Raw genomic sequence first — 16,961 nt, forward strand, 5'->3', positions numbered from 1 at the left:
TTCCTACAAACTTGATGCCACGTTCTTCATATAGTCCAACTTCTGGGATTATTTGCTCAGTATACAGATTGAATAAGTGTAGCCAAACGATACAACCATGACACACACCTTTCCTGATTTTAAACCACTCCTTGTTCTGCCCGAACAACTGTCTCTTGTTCTAAGTATGGGTTCTTCATGAGCACAATTAAGTGTTCTGGAATTACGATTCTTCGAGGTGTTATCCATAATTTGTTATGATCCACACAGTCGAATGCCTTTGCGTAGTCAATAAAACACAGGTAAACATCTTTCTGGTATTCTCTGCTTTCAGCCAAGATCCATCTGACATCAGCAATGATATCTCTTGTTCCAGGTCCTCTTCTGAATCTGGCTTAAATTTCTGGCAGTTCCCTGTCAATGTACTACTGCAACCGTTTTGGAAATATCCTCAGCAAAATTTACTTGCATGTGATACAAATGACGTTGTTCAATAACTTCCACATTCTGTTGGATCACCTTTCTTTGGAGTGGGCACAAATATGGATCTCTTCCAGTTGGCTGGCCAGGTAGCTGTTTTCCAAATTTCTTGGCATAGATGAGTAAGTGCCTCCAGTCCTGCATTCATTTGTTGAAACATCTAAATTGATATTCTGTCAAGTCCCAGAGCCCTGTTTTTTGCCAATGACTCCAGTGCAGCTTGCACCTCTTCGTTCAGCACCATCGGTTCTTGATCATATGCTGTCTCCTGAAATGGTTGAACATCGACCAGTTCTTTTGGTACAATGATTCTGTGTGTTCCTTTCATCTTCTTTTGATGCTTCCTACCTCGTCTAATATTTTCCCCATAGAATCCTTCAACTCGAGGTTTGAATTTTTTCTTCAGTTCTTTCAGCTTGAGAAGTGCTGAGTGTCTTCTTCCCTTTTAGCTTTCTATCTCCAGGTATTTGCACTTTTCATTGTAATGGTGTACTTTGTTTTCTCAGGCTCCCTTTGAAATCGTCTGTTCAGCTCTTCTACTTCATCATTTCTCCCTTTTGCTTTAGCTACTTTACATTCAAGAGCAACTTTCAAAGTCTTTTCTGACTCCATTTTGGCCTTTTCTTTCTTTCCTGTCTTTTTAATGACCTCTTGCTTTCTTTATGTATGTTGTTCTTGATGTCATCCCACAACTCGTCTTGTCTTTGGTCATTGTTAAGTGCATCGAGTCTGTTCTTGAGACCGTTTCTAAATTCACATTGGATATACTCAAGGTTGTATTTTGGCTCTTGTGGGCTTTTTCTGATTTTCTTCAACTTGAGCTTGAACTTGCACATGAGCAATTGATGGTCTGTTATGCAGTTGGCCCCTGGCGTTGTTCTGACTGATGATATTGAGCTTTTTCATCATCTCTTTCCACAGGTGTAGTTGAATTGATTCCTATGTATTCCATCAGGTGAAGTCCATGTGTATAGTCGCCGTTTTTTTATTTAAAGAAAGTTATTTGTAATGAATATGTCATTGGTCTTACAGAATTCTGTCATGAGATCTCCAGGGTCATTTCCACTACCAAGGGCATATTTTCTAACTACTTATTCTTCTTCTTTGTTTTCAACTTTTGCATTTCTATCACCAGTAATTATCAGTGCATCCTGATTCATGTTTGATCAATTTCAGACTGCAGAGTTTGGTAAAAATGTTCAATTTCCTCATCTTTGGCTTTAGTGGTTGGTACATAAATTTGAATAATAGTCATATTAACTGGCCATTCTTGTAGGTGTATGGATATTATCCTATTGCTGACAGGGTTGTACTTCAGGATAGATCTTGAAATGTTCTTTTTGATGATAAATGCGATGCCATTCCTTTTCTATTTGTCATTCCTGGCATAGTAGATCATATAATTGATTCAAAATGGCCAATAGCAGTTCATTTTACCTCGCGAAAGCCTAGGATATTGATGTTTATGCATTCCATTTCAATTTTGATGACTTCTAGTTTTCCTACTTTTACACTTCCTACATTTCAGATTCCCCTTATTAATGCATGTTTTCAGCTATTTCTTCTCATTTTGAGTCATTCCACATCAGCAAATGAACGTCCTGAAAGCTTGACTCCATCCAAGTCATTTCAGTCGACTCTACTTTGAGGAGAGAGCTCTTCCACAGTCGTATTTTGAGTGCCTTCCAACCTGAGGGGCTCATCTTCTGGCACTTTATCAGACAGCATTCTGCTGCTATTTATAAGGTTTTCAGTGGATATTTTTTTTCAGAAGTAGACTGCTAGGTCTTTCTTCCTTGCCGTTCTGAGTCTGGAAACTCCACTGAAACCTCTCCACCAGGAGTGACCCTGCTGGTATTTGAAATACTGATGGCATAGCTTCCAGCATCCTAGCAACATGCAAGTCACCACTGTATGACAAACTGACAGATGAGTGGTGGAATTTAAAATTAATCACAGTGAAATAAATTAAAATTCAGCTTCTCATACCAGCCTCATTTTACGTGATCAATACCTACATGTAGCTCATGTCTACTGCATTGTTCAGTGTAGATACTAGGAAATTTTCATCTTCACAGAACATTCGTTTGGACAGTGCCATGCAGTATACTTTGAAGTCAGTACCATTTCATCTCAATTTTTTATGAAGAGTGTAGTCGTTATGCAGAATCCAAAGTGATGATTTTGTGGTACTTACAGGCTAATACATTCTAAATATATAGTTTTCAACCATGATTAGAACAGATTTTGTTTTCTTTAGACCCAGTTAACAAGATATTTATTTATTTAGAAACATTTAAGTTAGTTTATATTTAACTATATATTTGACTCCAGTAAAAAAAAAAAAAAAAAAAGAGATTCTTAATTTTTTTCATGCCAGGAGCTTCTTTAGTTGGTTGTAACTTCAAAATATTCAGAATGTCATTTCCTTACTCTTTTCATAGGAGTTCTCTACAGAACATGAAGAGGGAGTTAGGGACTACATCAAGAGCATCTGAAGGATGCTATTATTCTGAAATTGTCACCACATCGCAGTTGTGTTCTCACTTGTCATTTGTTCGAGGGATTCTAGGGCAGGCATGACTTTGAGAGCTTTACAGTTGTCAGGTATGACTGTGCCTTATTGGCTATACTTTTTCTGTGCTCTAGTATGCACAATTCACCCGTGAGTCCAGGGCTTGTACTTAACCTGCCATTTCTCCCAAAGGACATAATTATAGACAGAAGTAGAAGGTAGAATCAAACAGAAATAGAGCTCAAATGGGATTACTTATTTTTTCCATTTGCCCCCGTGTGCCTTTTCTCTCCTTCTTTGTCGATGAGTTGGTTTCTGGGAGAACTTCACAGGCATAATGACTGGCATAAACCTCAGAAATGGAAGTAACTATTCAAATGTTTGTTTAAATTTTGCAAATTTATATTTGATGAGACCTGGGATCGGTAAAACTCATGGGCATAAAGGTAGGACACACATGACATTACTGAGGCAATGAAGAAGAGTTAAACACTACTTAAATTATCTGGGTATAGGGTATATTTTGAGACATTATCGTTGTGTATGAAATTTATCTGTATTTTCTCTAAGTTCATTGTAGACAGAATTAGTTCATCCTCATTGCTTATGTTTTTGAGATTTTTAAAAACATTTTAATAACGTAACATGTGTAGAGAGTAAACCAACTATGTACATATGTATTTCCAAATAGATAATCAGTCACACATTTACATCCTTCAAGAAAATATATTGGCTCAGTCAGCAATATCCTGACAAGTATACTAAGAGTCATGCAGTTGTACATTCAATGTCACAACAATTTCAATGGCTTCTCAGAAGTGCTTATGTTACTATCCTTTTAAACAGATTTTGGAAATGTGGGAATTCTTGAAAATTTATTTTATTATTGATATGACCTGATATGGAACTTCCATATGAGGAATTGATGGTCTGTTCCACAGTTGGCCCCTGGCCTTGTTCTGACTAATGATACTGAGCTTTTCCATGATCTCTTTTCACTGATGTAGTTAATTTGATTCCTGTGTATTCCATTTGGCAAGGTCCACGTGTATAGTCACCATTCATGTTGTTGAAGAAGGGTATTTGCAGTGAAGAAGTCGTTGGTCTTACAAAATTCTATCTTGTGATCTCCAGTGCCTTTTCTATCCCCTAGGCCATATTTTCCAGGTGCGAATTGTTCTTCTTTGTTCCCAACTTTTGCATTCAGGACCGGACAGTTTTGTTGCACATAGGGTTGCTCTGAGTCAGAACCCACTTGACAGCAACTAACAACAACAATAACCAGATAAAAACTGAAGCAAAGAATTTGTGATGTGGTTTTGTGCATAGACCAGATTGTTGAACTCTGACAGAAATACACTTAGGTTAAGAAATTACTACCCAGTGAAATTTATTATGTGCATGAAATTTTTGTTGGTGTTTTGGTGTAACCATCATTATAGTGCTCTTGGGGCTATTGAAATGGTCTACAGTCAACACATAGAGAAATATTTTTTGAAGGGAGTCTGTATATACACGATTGATTGTATAACCATATTTAGTACCTTCCTAAAATATTTTCTGTTTTTCTGTCATGTTAATCTACAACGAAATGTGAGTCATACACACTTTGACTTACTATGGCAAAACACAGAATTAACTTTGTATAAATTGTACTAATTTACCAAAGTGGAATATATAATTTGTATCGATCATCTTGTTAATTTATAGTTTATTGCTCACATTTTGCCTTTTTTTTTTTTTTTTACATTTCTTGTATCTAAAGCTTTCATTCTTCAGATTATTCAAGCACAAAAGCATTAAAAGAAGGGATATACTAGACAAAGGGAGAGCCTGAGGGTTCCTTCAGTAGCATTTTCTGTTAGTAATCACAGGGAGAAATTTTGTTCCATTTTTTTGTCACTCACTCTGGAGACTGATAATGTAGTTGCTTGAGAAGCATATTTATGCTGTGTAGTTATTACTTTTGCTGCTCCCAACTTGCAGCATAACATGTGTTTTTGTGAAGAATGTTGGCACTTGATTATAATCATAGCTATGTCTCTTTTGATAGGCAATTTCACTTTGGAGAATAGGTATAAGATTTTGAGTGTTTTGAATGTAAATTGGATGAATCCCATCGTAGAACATAGAGTATGTGAATGATGAATAGGGTTTATTTTACCATGTTTATTAAAGCACAGAAAGCTTTTGCCAGTCATACAGCTTCTATGCTTTGACTTGTTTAAGATTTTTAATAACTGTCCATGTGTCCTGGTAAAGCATGACCAAAGCCTTTCTCTGAGTCTGAAATATATTCAATGATTAATAAATATTTGCTGAATGAATGAATATCTGATACTCATCTGTATGGTATATTGGGATGTTCTGTTGTAGGATATACACCTTCCTTCATAGTGCTCTAGGGCTCTGCTCATCAGATATTGATGGTAGGGCATCCAAAGATAGACGTAGTGTCAGCAAGGAAACTACTGAGTCGGAGCCTACCCTACCGGATATTAAAATATACTATAGAAGTACGGTATTCAAAATTCGATATGGTAGGTATAGGTATTATTATCAGTATACAGGTGATGAAAGAAAGGCTTAGGCAGTTTAAATAATTTTCCCAGTCTGAGTGGAGGGCCAAAATTCAAAATCAGGTTTTCTAACTCCAAAGCAACACTAAAAAGAGTCCTTGAATTGGCAAATGTGTGTTCTCTATATTTTTTACAACAATTAAAAAAAAAAAAAGTCCTGATACTTTGAGGTCATAAGTTTTTATTTTTAAAAAGGCATATATTAAGGAAACAGATTTTTAAGAATGAAACCAAATTTAGCAGTATTAAAATCCTCCAAACTAATATAAAAAAGTTTTTCATCACATTTAATCCTGGCAAATAGAAGTATTATTTTTTTCTATTACGATTCTAAAATAAATGATACCTAGAATCTAAAAAAAAATACTTAAATAATTGATTTGCAGTTTTTCATTTTATATTTAAACATTTTCTAAAAATTTTAAATTAGTTTGACTTTCATAAGTGATGCATTATTACACTATTCTTAAAACATCAGAACTTTGACTACCACCCCAATCTAGTTTCTTTTCCTCCCCAGAAATAACAATTGCTATGATATTAGTAGTACGATTTTTTTAGATCTTTCTTTAGGTTCTTACATATATATACACATGCATATGTATACACTAAGAGAAAATCTAAAGTGTTGTATGCTTTTTTTTTTTTAATATCACTGTACATATCATTCTGAAACTTTTATTTTTCACTCTACAATATATTCTGGCAGTCTTTACAAGTTATTACATATTTACCTCACATTATTTACTTTCAAATACGTAGAGAGCCTTGGGCTCAGGGCTCTAAAAACTGAAGGAGTTATTTCTGTGTTTTTCGGGGTCACAGGTTTCTTTCACCGTAGCTCATACTGAACGAAAGTAACCCTTACATTGTAAGTTCTTTCCTAGAAGCTGTAGGCTGCAACTAAAAAGAAAAATGCTTATTTATACTACAAGCACTCCATTAAGAGATTTAATGTACTTTAAGTCATCCTCAGCATCATAATTTGGGTTGGTCATCACACTCTCAGTCTGTGGGTAGCAAACATCTTTCATATTTAACACAGCTTTTTTTTTATGAGCTCACCAATGGTTCTACAACGCATTTTTTTTTAATTGCTAAGTATTTATTTATTGTGCTTTAAGTAAAAGTTTACAGCTCCAGTTAGTTTCTCATACAAAAATTTATACATGCATTGTTATGTGACCCTAGTTGCTCTCCCTATAATGTAGACAATACAACCCTCCTTTCCACCTTGGATTTCCCATGTCCATTTAACCAGCTCCTGTCCCTTCTTGTCTTCTCATCTCTCCACCAGACAGGAGCTGCCCCCCCCCTTTTTTTTTTAATCTACTTAAGCTAAGAAACATTCTCTTCATGAGCACCATTTTATGTCTTATATAGCCCAGTCTAATCTTTGTCTGAAGAGTTGGCTTCCAGAATGGTTTCAGTTCTGGGCTAACAGAGTCCAGAGGCCATGCCTTCCGGGCTCCCTCCAGTCTCAGTCAGACCATTACGCCTGGGCTTTTTACTTCTGCATCTCACTTTTCTCCTGCTCCATCAGGGACTCTTCTGTTGTGTTCCCTGTCAGGGCTGTCATTGGTGGTAGTTGGGCACCACCTAGTTCTTCTGGTCTCAGGCTAATGGAGTCTCTGGTTTATGTGGCCATTTCTGTCTCTTGAGCTAATATTTTCCTTGTGTCTTTGGTGTTCTTCATTCTCCTTTGCTCCAGGTGGATTGGGAACAATTGGTGTATCTTAGGTGGCTTCTCACTAGCTTTTAAGACCCCAGATGTCACTCATTAAAATGGGATGCAGAACATTTTCTTAGTAAGCTTTGTTATGCCAATTGACCTAGATGTCCCCTGGGACCATGGTCCCCAGACTCTTAGCCCTGCTCCTCTGTCACTCAAAGTGTTTGGTTGTATTCAGGAAACTTCTTAGCTTTTGGTTTAGTCCAGCTGTGCTGACTTCCCCTGTATTGTATGCTGTCCTTCCCTTCACGTAAGATAATTGTTACTTACTATCTAGTTAGTGAATACCCCCTCCCTCCTTCCCTACCTTCGTAACCATCAAAGGATGTTTTCTTCTGTGTTTAAACCTTTTCTTGAGTTCTTATAACAGTGGTCTCATTCAGTAGTTGTCTTTTTGCGACTGACTAATTTCATTCAGCATAATGCTTTCCAGATTCATCCATGTTATGAAATGTTTTGCAAATTCATCGTTGTTCTTCATCAATGCATAGTATTCCATTGTGTGAATATACGATAATTTATTTATCCATTCATCCATTGATGGGCATTTAGGTTGTTGCCATCTTTTTGCTACTGTGGAGTGCTGCAGTGAACATGGGTGTGCATATATCTATTCAAGTGACTACTCTTCTTTCTCTAGGATATATTCCAAGGAGTGGAATTGCTGGATCCTATGGATTTTATGGTATTTCTCGGAAACCCTGGTGGCGTAGTGGTTAAGTGCCACACCTGCTAACCAAGGGGTCAGCAGTTCGAATCCACCAGGGCTCTTTGGAAACTCTAGGGGCAGTTCTACTCTGTCCTATAGGGTCACTATGAGTCAGAATCGACTTGACGGCACTGGATTTGGTTTTTTGGTTTTTGGTATGGTACTTCTAGTTCTAGCATTTTAGGGAAGCACCAAATTGTTTTCCAAAGTGGCTGTACCATTTTACACTCGCACCAGCATTGTATAAGTGTTCCAGTCTCTCCACAACTTCTTCAATATTGCATGTGCATTGGAAAAGGAAGTACACTGGGCTGCCGTTGGGTGGAGTGTTCTATATATATCTATGAGATCAAGTTGGTTGATTGTGGCATTTAGATCTTCTGTGTCTTTATCGAGCTTCTTTCTGGATGTTCTGTCCTTCACTGAAAGTTTTTTTGAAGTCTCCTACTATTATTGTGGAACTCTCTGTCTCTATTTTCAGTGCTGTTAGAGTTCTGTGTATTTTTGAGCCCTGTCATTGGGTGCATAAATATTTATTATGGTTGTATCCTCCTGGTGTAGTGACCCTTTAATCATTATAGAATATCCTTCCTTATCCTTTGTGATAGATTTTGCTTTAAAGTCTATTTTGTCAGAGATTAATACTGCCACTCTTGCTCTTTTTTGTTTGTTGTTTGCTTAATTTTTTTTTTTTCCATCCTTTGAGTTTTCATTTGATGTGTCTCTTGTAGGCAGTGTATAGATGGATTCTTTTTTTTTTTTTCCATTCTCCCACTCTGTATCTCTTTATTGATGCATTTAATCCATTTATAGTCAGTGTAATTATTGATATGCATGAGTTTAGTGCTGTCATTTTGATGTCTTTTTTTGTGTGGTGTTGACAGTTTCTTTGTTCCCTGTAATTTTCTGTGCTGAGTTTTTACTTTCATCTTTTTCATTGTTATTAATTTTGTATTTGCTGAGTCTTTTTCTTCTTTTTTATTTTGATGTGCAAGATTGTTAGGTTCCTTTGAGGTTACCTTAATATTTGCCTCTATATTTCTTGATATCACCTTGACTTCCTCTCCATGTGAAAAATGTATGATTACATTATGTAGTCCTTCTTTTTTGTTTTAATGTTGTCATCTTTTACAGATTGACATCTCTGTTTCCCTATTTCCGGTGTTGTAGCTTTGATTTATTTTTTGTGACTTCCCTATCTGGCTTTATATCTGGTTGCTCTGTCCTGTGTTGTAGTGTTGGGTTCTTATCTGATGTTATTGATTTTCTAACTGGAGGACTCTGTTTAGTATTTCTTGTAATTTTGGTTTGGTTTTTGCAAATTCCCTAAACTTCTGTTTATCTGGAAATGTCCTAATTTCACCTTCATATTTGAGAGACAGTTTTCCTGGGTATATAATTCTTGGCTGGCAGTTTTTGAACTTCAAGTCTTTATATATGTCATCTCATTGCCTTCTTGTGTGCTTGGTTTCTGTTGAGTATTCCAAGCTTATTCTTATTGACTCTCCTTTATAGATGACATTTCATTTATCCCTAGCTGCTCTTAAAATTCTCTCTTTATCTTTGGTTTTGGCAAGTTTTGTTATAATATGTCTTGGTGACTTTCTTTTGTGATATGCCTCGTGGGGTTCGATGAGCATCTTGGATAGATATCTTCTCATCTTTCACTATATCAGGGAAATTTTCTGCCAACAAATCTTCAACAGTTCTTTCTGTATTTTCTGTTACCCCCCCCCCCATTCTGCTACTCCAGTCACTCGTAGGTCATTCCTCTTGATAGAGTCCCACATAATTCGTAGGATTTCTTCATTTTTTAAAAATTCTTTTATCAGATTTTTCCTCAAATAGCTTGGTGTCAAGTGCTTTATCTTCAGTCTCACTAATTCTGCTTTCCATTCCCTCAATTCTGCTCCTACAACTTTCTATCGAGTTGTCTAATACTGAAATTTTATTGTTAATCTTCTGGATTTCAGTTTGCTGTCTCTCTATGGTTTCTTGCAGCCTGTTAAATTCATCATTGTACTTTTCTATAATCTTCTTAAGTTCCTCTTTTGCTTTGTCTTTGTGTTCCTTGGCTCGTTCTGCATTTTTGCCTGGTATCCTTCCTGGTCTCTTGAAGAATTCTGCATATTAATCTTTAGTATTCTACCTCCAGTAATTCCAGACAGTTGTCTTCATGTGAAAGATTTCTTTATTTTGGTTGCTTGCTGAAGCCATCATGGTCTGCCTCTTTATGTAATTTGATATTAACTGTTGCCTCTGAGCCATCAATAAATTATTATATTTATTTGTTTTATGTTTGCTTACTCTATCCTAGCTTCTTGTTTTGTTTTGTTTTGATATGCCCAAATAGGCTGCTCCTGTGAGATAGTTTGATTATTGGCATCCTTGAAGCTCTAGTGTCCTGTCACCAGGTGGTTAGACTTGTTATTAGGTGTGTGAGCCCAGGAGTGCTTTTACTTTTGTTGCATGGATTCAGCTCAGGTGTCCAGGTAGTTGGTCACCAATTGTGTGGTGCAGGCTCTTACCTGCAGTCCTAGATGGGCAGGGGTGATTGGAGTAGGCACAGGCATCTGGCTGCAGTAGGAGGTCACGCGCTGTGCAAGGCAGGGGACTGATGGCTACCCCGGAGTGTCTGGGAGGAAAGCCGGTCCCTGTTCTCTGAAGTGCGTAAGTGGGTGAGTTTTGTAATGGGATGGACATCCAGTGCTGTTGGCTGTAAGGACTGGAAGGCAGCACTTATTCTTGGACCCATGTTGTAGGTAGCTGGGTGGCGTGGGTGGAGCCACCAGTCCTGAGACCCCTGATATGGATAGGTGAGGACCCTGCTTAAAGGGCAGAGTAGTGTCAGCATCCAAAGTGTTAGGGAGGTAAGTGTATATTGGGAAGGACCTTGATAAATGGAAAATATTTTCTGTGTTGAGTAGTACAGGATCCCAAAGTTGTACTGTTCCATTTGTCTTTCATGAAATTAATGCCACAAAAACACACTGAAATCATTTTTTTTTATTTATAGCTAGATCAGGTCCAAAATGGCAATTATTTTAGTGGGTCTCAAACAAATCCAGTGGTATTCCATTCCATTTGTTTCCATTTGAAAAAGAAAATTCAAGTTATTATTTTTTTTAAATTACCTTTTTATTGATTTGAAGACAAGGTTAGTAGAAACCTTTATAGAATGTGGATAAAATTTTTTTTTTTTTTAAGAGGGCAGTAATTATAGGCATATCTAAGGGGCCTGTGTGTGGATATTAGATGAAACAGCAAGCAATGGTTCATGTTCAGATGAGCTTGAAAAACCTGGAAAGTATTAAAGGTCAAGCAGGTAAAAATCCGGAGAGTAGAAAAGTTTAAAGAATGGCCTTGAATAACAGGAACTTGTGTGAACTTAACCTTAGTATAGAGGCTGTTTGCTGGCGAAAATCACAGCCAGAACACCTAAAATTAATAGTTTCTTCCTGCAGTCTTTATAGATCAACAGATTTGAAACTGATCAGTGTTTCCCACCGTCCCAATGCTGGAGACCTGTTAACTGTGCCTATTGCATCTTTAATTGCATTTGAGCAATCAAAGAATAATTCTGTTGCCTCTCAGAGTATCTTCTTAATGATGATATCACATTGAAGTGCCATTTGCAAAAAGGTTTCAATTGGTTTGATTTTTATTATGAAACACTGGAGTGGAAAGTTTGTACTAAGTTAGCAAGACAAAGGAAGGTGTGGTACAAATGGCAAATGAAATAAGGAGGTAAATTGAGATGTAAATGAGTAGTGTCTTGTTATCCTTGGCAGATGGCCAAGGCCATGGTTGGGATTGTTTCCTCAAAAAGAATATGCATCAGATAAAGAAAAAAATGTTAAATGTTCCTTTTTTGTAAATTATTTCTCTCTCTCTTTTTTTTTCATTTTTTTGTCCACCTAAAAGAGAAAAACGAAGAGACTCAGAAGAGGAGTAAAAACATTAAAGGAAAATAAAGTTAGGGAAGAAAGAATTATACTCTATACTTTTAAGACAGTCAATTTTATATCAAATCAATTTTAAAATCTTATCCTGACTAGTTTCGACTTGCAAATATTTATCATAATGTCTTGTGATGATCAGTGTAATAAATAAATATAAAATCTTATATTTAAGGTTACCCTCTCTAAAGATCTTGTAATTTAATTGTGTACATGCACACATTTGTATATGCATACACACACACACACACACTCTGATGACATTATAAGTTTATATTATGCTAAGTGTTCTCAGAGAGCTTTCGACTTTCTTCTCCAATTACCATGTTCTCCCTAAGCCTTGAAAAGTCTTTCTTTCTCTTTCTCTCCCTTTTTTTTTTTTTTAAGTTTTATTGTACTTTAGATGAAAGTTTACATAGCAAATTTGTTTTCCAGTCAGTAATTTATAAACAAATTGTTCCATGAATTGGTTGCAGTCCCCGCAATATGCCAGTACTCTCCTCATTTCCTCCCTGGGTTGCCCATTTCCATTTGTCTGGGTTTTCCTGTCCCTCCTTGCCTTCTCATCTTTGGTTTTGGGCAAATGCTTCCCTTTTGCTTTCATATAGTTGATTGTTCTAAGGAATACATTCCTCATGGGTGTTATTGTTTATTTTATAGACCCTTCTGTTATTTGGCTGAAAGGTGGCCTCTGGGAATGTCTTCAGTTTAAAGTTAGAAGGTTGTCTTAGGACAATAGTCTTAGGGGTTCCTCCATTTTGTATCAGACTAGTATGTCTGTTTTTGTTTTTGAATTTAGCTCTACATTTTCTATCCATTCTAACCAGGACCTTCTATTGTGTCCCAGTCAGAGTGGTCAGCAGTGATAGCTGGGCACCATCTAGCTCTTCTGGTCTCAGGTTAGAGGAGGCTGTTGTTTATGTGGGCCATTCGTCTTTTGGACCAATTGCTTCCTTGATTCTTTGTTTTTCTTCATTCTCCTTTGGTCCAGCCAGGAAGAGACCAATAGTTGCTTCTTAGATGGCTGCTTGCAAGCTTTTAAGACCCCAGATGCTACTCACCAGACTAGGATGTAGAACGTTATCTTTATTAACTTGCTTTGCCAATTGACCTAGATGTCCCCTGAGACTATGGTCCTTAGCCTTCAAGCCCAGTAGTTCAATCCCAATGTCTTAAGTAGTTCTGTAACTGTGAAAAGTCTTTCCTCTGTTGATGTATTTTAACAAAGGACTCCAAGAGCAGTGTACCCTTCACTTTTCTTCAGAGACTGTAGATTATCTTGATTTCTATTGTCTTGAAGACCTATATCTAATGGAAACCTTAAAAATACTAGGTTCCTATAGCTGGAAATAGCTGGAAGTTATAAGAGACCAACAGGAAGATGGATTGATTTTTTAAATGTATAATTAAGACTCAGAATTTTCTGTATGTTAGTGTTAAAGATAATTGGAGTTGATTTTCAACAAACCATTATGAAAATAATATTGAATTAGGTATCATAAAACTTGGATACTTGTCGGAATTTTGTTTATTTGCTCTGTGACCTTGGTAAGTCATCTTGGGTAAGAGTCCCTCAGCCTCAGTCATCATCAAATGAAAAATGGGGTGAACAGTATCTTTACTGCCCACCTCCTTGTATTGTTGTTGTCAGGATTTGATGATATATGTGAAACTATTGTGTAAACAGAGAAGTCCTATATAAAGGTTACTAGTTAGCATGTGCCAAGCACTACATTGCACATTCATAACATTATCACAATAGCCTCATATGATAGGCAACATTAATATTCCAGTTTTACAGATGATGAAGGTGAGGCTCAGAGTGTAAGACTCTTGGGTGTGAGCTCACAGTATTGGTGAATGGGAAAGGCAAGGTTTGAATACAGGTCTGTTTTTGATACTAGAACTGATGCTCATAATCTCATTACTATCCTCACTATATAAGATTATGGGTGAGCGAATGATGCAATAGAAATGCTATTCTTTTTACTAACAAAGGTGAAAACAAAATATTTCTTTGTCATAAGAATAGAATGCCATGGAGTTCTAACCATCCAAATGTGTTTTTCCTTAGACTTTAATTGTCTTGGATCCACTCACAGTGACAGAGGAGGAAATACGCCCATCACTAGAGAAACGCCTAGAAGCCATTATCAGTGGGGCAGCTCTGTTGGCGGACTCTTCATGCACAAGGGATTTCCATCGGGAGCGAATCATTGCAGAATGCAACGCGATTCGCCAGGCTCTTCAGGACCTGCTTTCAGAATATATGAATAATGTAGGTGACTGGTTTTTCTTCCTGTCTTCCTTTTTTGGTACTTTGAGTACGTGCTGAGGTGCATTCTTTCTGATCCAGGTGGCTTAGCTTTCTGAACGGGTTCCGTTTCGGCTGCTTGCACGGAACAGCATTGAGATAGGAGTTTCTAGGAATGGATTCAGAACCAAAGTGGTATTTGCATATGATCCTTTTGTTTGAGGAAGTATCTAAATGTTAGTTGAAGAGAATCAGGATTGTAGACAGGAAACTAGGGTTGCACGTCAATTTAAATAATAAAAAAAGGATAAAGAAAGGGACAGTTGCTTAGGGTTAAGGTGGTGAATAATAAAAGGGCATAAGAAGTTTGAATTTAGCTAGTGTTGGATAAAGGTCAATTCTACATGGATCCTGGACCATTTCTGAAGGTTTAAAGAGCCAGTACAGTTTGGACAGTTCCTAACCTTTATCAAACATGACATAGTGTCATAGATTTTCTGCAGTTTTTGTTTTCTTTCAGAAATATTGGAAATGCTACTTAAGTTTAAGGCTAAATAAGTGTTTTAAGGTTGTTTTTTGTTTTATTAAAAATTACATCTCCATCCATGGAGTGTCTATACTATTCTTACACTCGAGTCTTAGTGCCATTTTTAAAATGAAGACAACCTTGATGACATCATGAACTATATATTAATCATGAAGCCTCTTTAAAAGAGCTAAACAAAATGAAAGATTTATAATTGGACTATTTTATTCATCTGCCTAATTATTAGTGGAATAATTTAAGAATTATGAAGTTATGGTTTGAGAATTACTAGTTATAAACAATATGAATTTTTGGGCATGAAATTGATGATGTAGGATTGTTTAGTAAAAGCACTTTATAGGAATAATTGAAATGTGCTGAAATTAGTTGGTGATTTTTGAGGACCCTTCAACACATTTGATTTATCTCCATACTCTTTACAGTTAATGACTTTGGCTCCTCACTGAAAATCTGCCTGTTAAGAAATCAGAGTTGTAAAGCAGATTTTGTTAATAAGAGGAACATATTAGTAACCTTGTGCCCTCAAAGCTAGAGTATCCCCATTTTTTGCAAATACGATATTAAATATTTTTCAAGGCAATTCGATGGTCACAAGGAACTCAGAAGATAATATTGTATTAGAATGCCTTTTCCTCAGACCTGTAAACTTATAAAATTACTATCATCTTTATGTATATATGTCTATATGTGTAGATATATATACTGAAGTTATACAAATTTATTTATCTTTCAATTATAAAATTTTAGATAAATTTCTTCTATCTATAAAATATAAACTAAACATATTCTATTTATCCATACAAAAATACCTACACATGCATGCACTCGCCTACATAAATATGGGATGGCTACATGATGGTCTCAGTGCAAAATAGAAATGCGGGACCTGTTCAAGAAAACAGAAAAAAAAACCTTTTTTTCTGGAGGTCTCACCGTCGCTCGACCTGTCAAAGCGTTTTCGTATTTGATATTTAACGTCAGGCTCCGTCGGGAATGGGGGTACTCGGGGCGCGAAGGAAGACCTTCACCCCGGCGCGCGGTGGGGGCTGCCCCTTGACTCAGCGCTTGGGGCACGTGTGCCTGACCCAGACCCTGAGGGTGCTGCCTCGATGCTCCCATCAGGAGCGGAGGGCGGCAGAGACCGCGGGGTCGGGGAACGGGTGGCTCTCAGGAGGGCAGCGGTGGGCAGGATCGCATGTAAGTCTAGGCTCCAGTGTGCCAGCCTGCACGTGCTCTGACTTCACTTAAAAAGCACAAATTCAAAGAATTTCACAGCGGCAGCAGAGCATTAAACTCCAAGCATGGCGCCCACTTCTGAGCGTGGGATCCTGTGTGACTGCTCTGATCGCGTGCCCCGGGAGCTGGCCCTGTACGTAAACATATAAACATATTTCACATAGAAGTGGGGACGATTTTATGACTTTCCCCAACTTTGGGTTAAAAACTGCAGTAGGGTATCAAGGGTGAAGCGATTGGAGCATTCTGCCCCCAGTGTGATCATTAAAAGGCACGTTATCACTCGAAATTTATAAAAATAATAAAACCAACTAAAAGCTGATTTACTTTTAATTTTATCATCGTTTGTCAGCGATTCTAAACAATTTCAGCAATAAACTAATTTTTCTCAAAGAACTCTTCTGTTTCTTTAAATTCTAAACAATTTCCGTGATTATTGTTGAGTTCTAATAATATGTAAGATTCAAATTAGCACTTTTTATGATTATCTTTTAATAAACATTATATTCTTTGTGTGTTTAAACAGTATTAAAAATAAACAATAGTAACACTGTGATTATAAAGACAAAGAACTAGAAATTGAGTGACTTCAAATTCTGTCATTCTCTGTGACCACTTGGAGTTTTTCTTTGAGTTGAAAATTTGTAAAAAGTGAAGCAGTGGGTAATGTTTTTGTTAGGTAAATGCTAATTTTATTTCATACATGAAATACTTCTTTGAATTTGAATAATAACTTTTAAATAAAAATTTAGTTTCCTTTTAAAAATAAAAACATGGACCTGAGGTTCCAAAACAGAAGAAAGTTTTTCCTTTTTTTCGGAGGTCTGTCCCTCTCGACCTCTCAAAGTGTTTTTTAATTTGATATTCAACGTCAGGCTCCATCGGGAATGGGGTACTTGGGGCGCGAATGCAGACCTTCACCTGCGCGCGTGGCGGGGCTGTCCCTTGGCTCGGCGCTTGGGGCGCGTGTG

At 36.9% G+C, this 16,961-nt stretch overlaps 1 protein-coding gene across 4 annotated transcripts in view; it reads left to right on the top strand.

Moving 5' to 3' along the window:
* CTNNA3 (catenin alpha 3) overlaps nt 1–16,961 on the top strand; it is a 1,852,175-nt gene that overhangs the window by 471,188 nt on the left and 1,364,026 nt on the right. For all 4 annotated transcript variants that reach the window (XM_049856013.1, XM_049856014.1, XM_049856011.1 and 1 more), the window contains one exon: nt 14,028–14,231. In XM_049856013.1, coding sequence (XP_049711970.1) covers nt 14,028–14,231 — 204 coding nt within the window. The remainder of the gene's footprint in view (nt 1–14,027; nt 14,232–16,961) is intronic.

Source organism: Elephas maximus, chromosome 16, assembly GCF_024166365.1.
Source record: "Elephas maximus indicus isolate mEleMax1 chromosome 16, mEleMax1 primary haplotype, whole genome shotgun sequence".
In the NCBI taxonomy this organism is placed as follows: Eukaryota; Metazoa; Chordata; class Mammalia; order Proboscidea; family Elephantidae; genus Elephas; species Elephas maximus.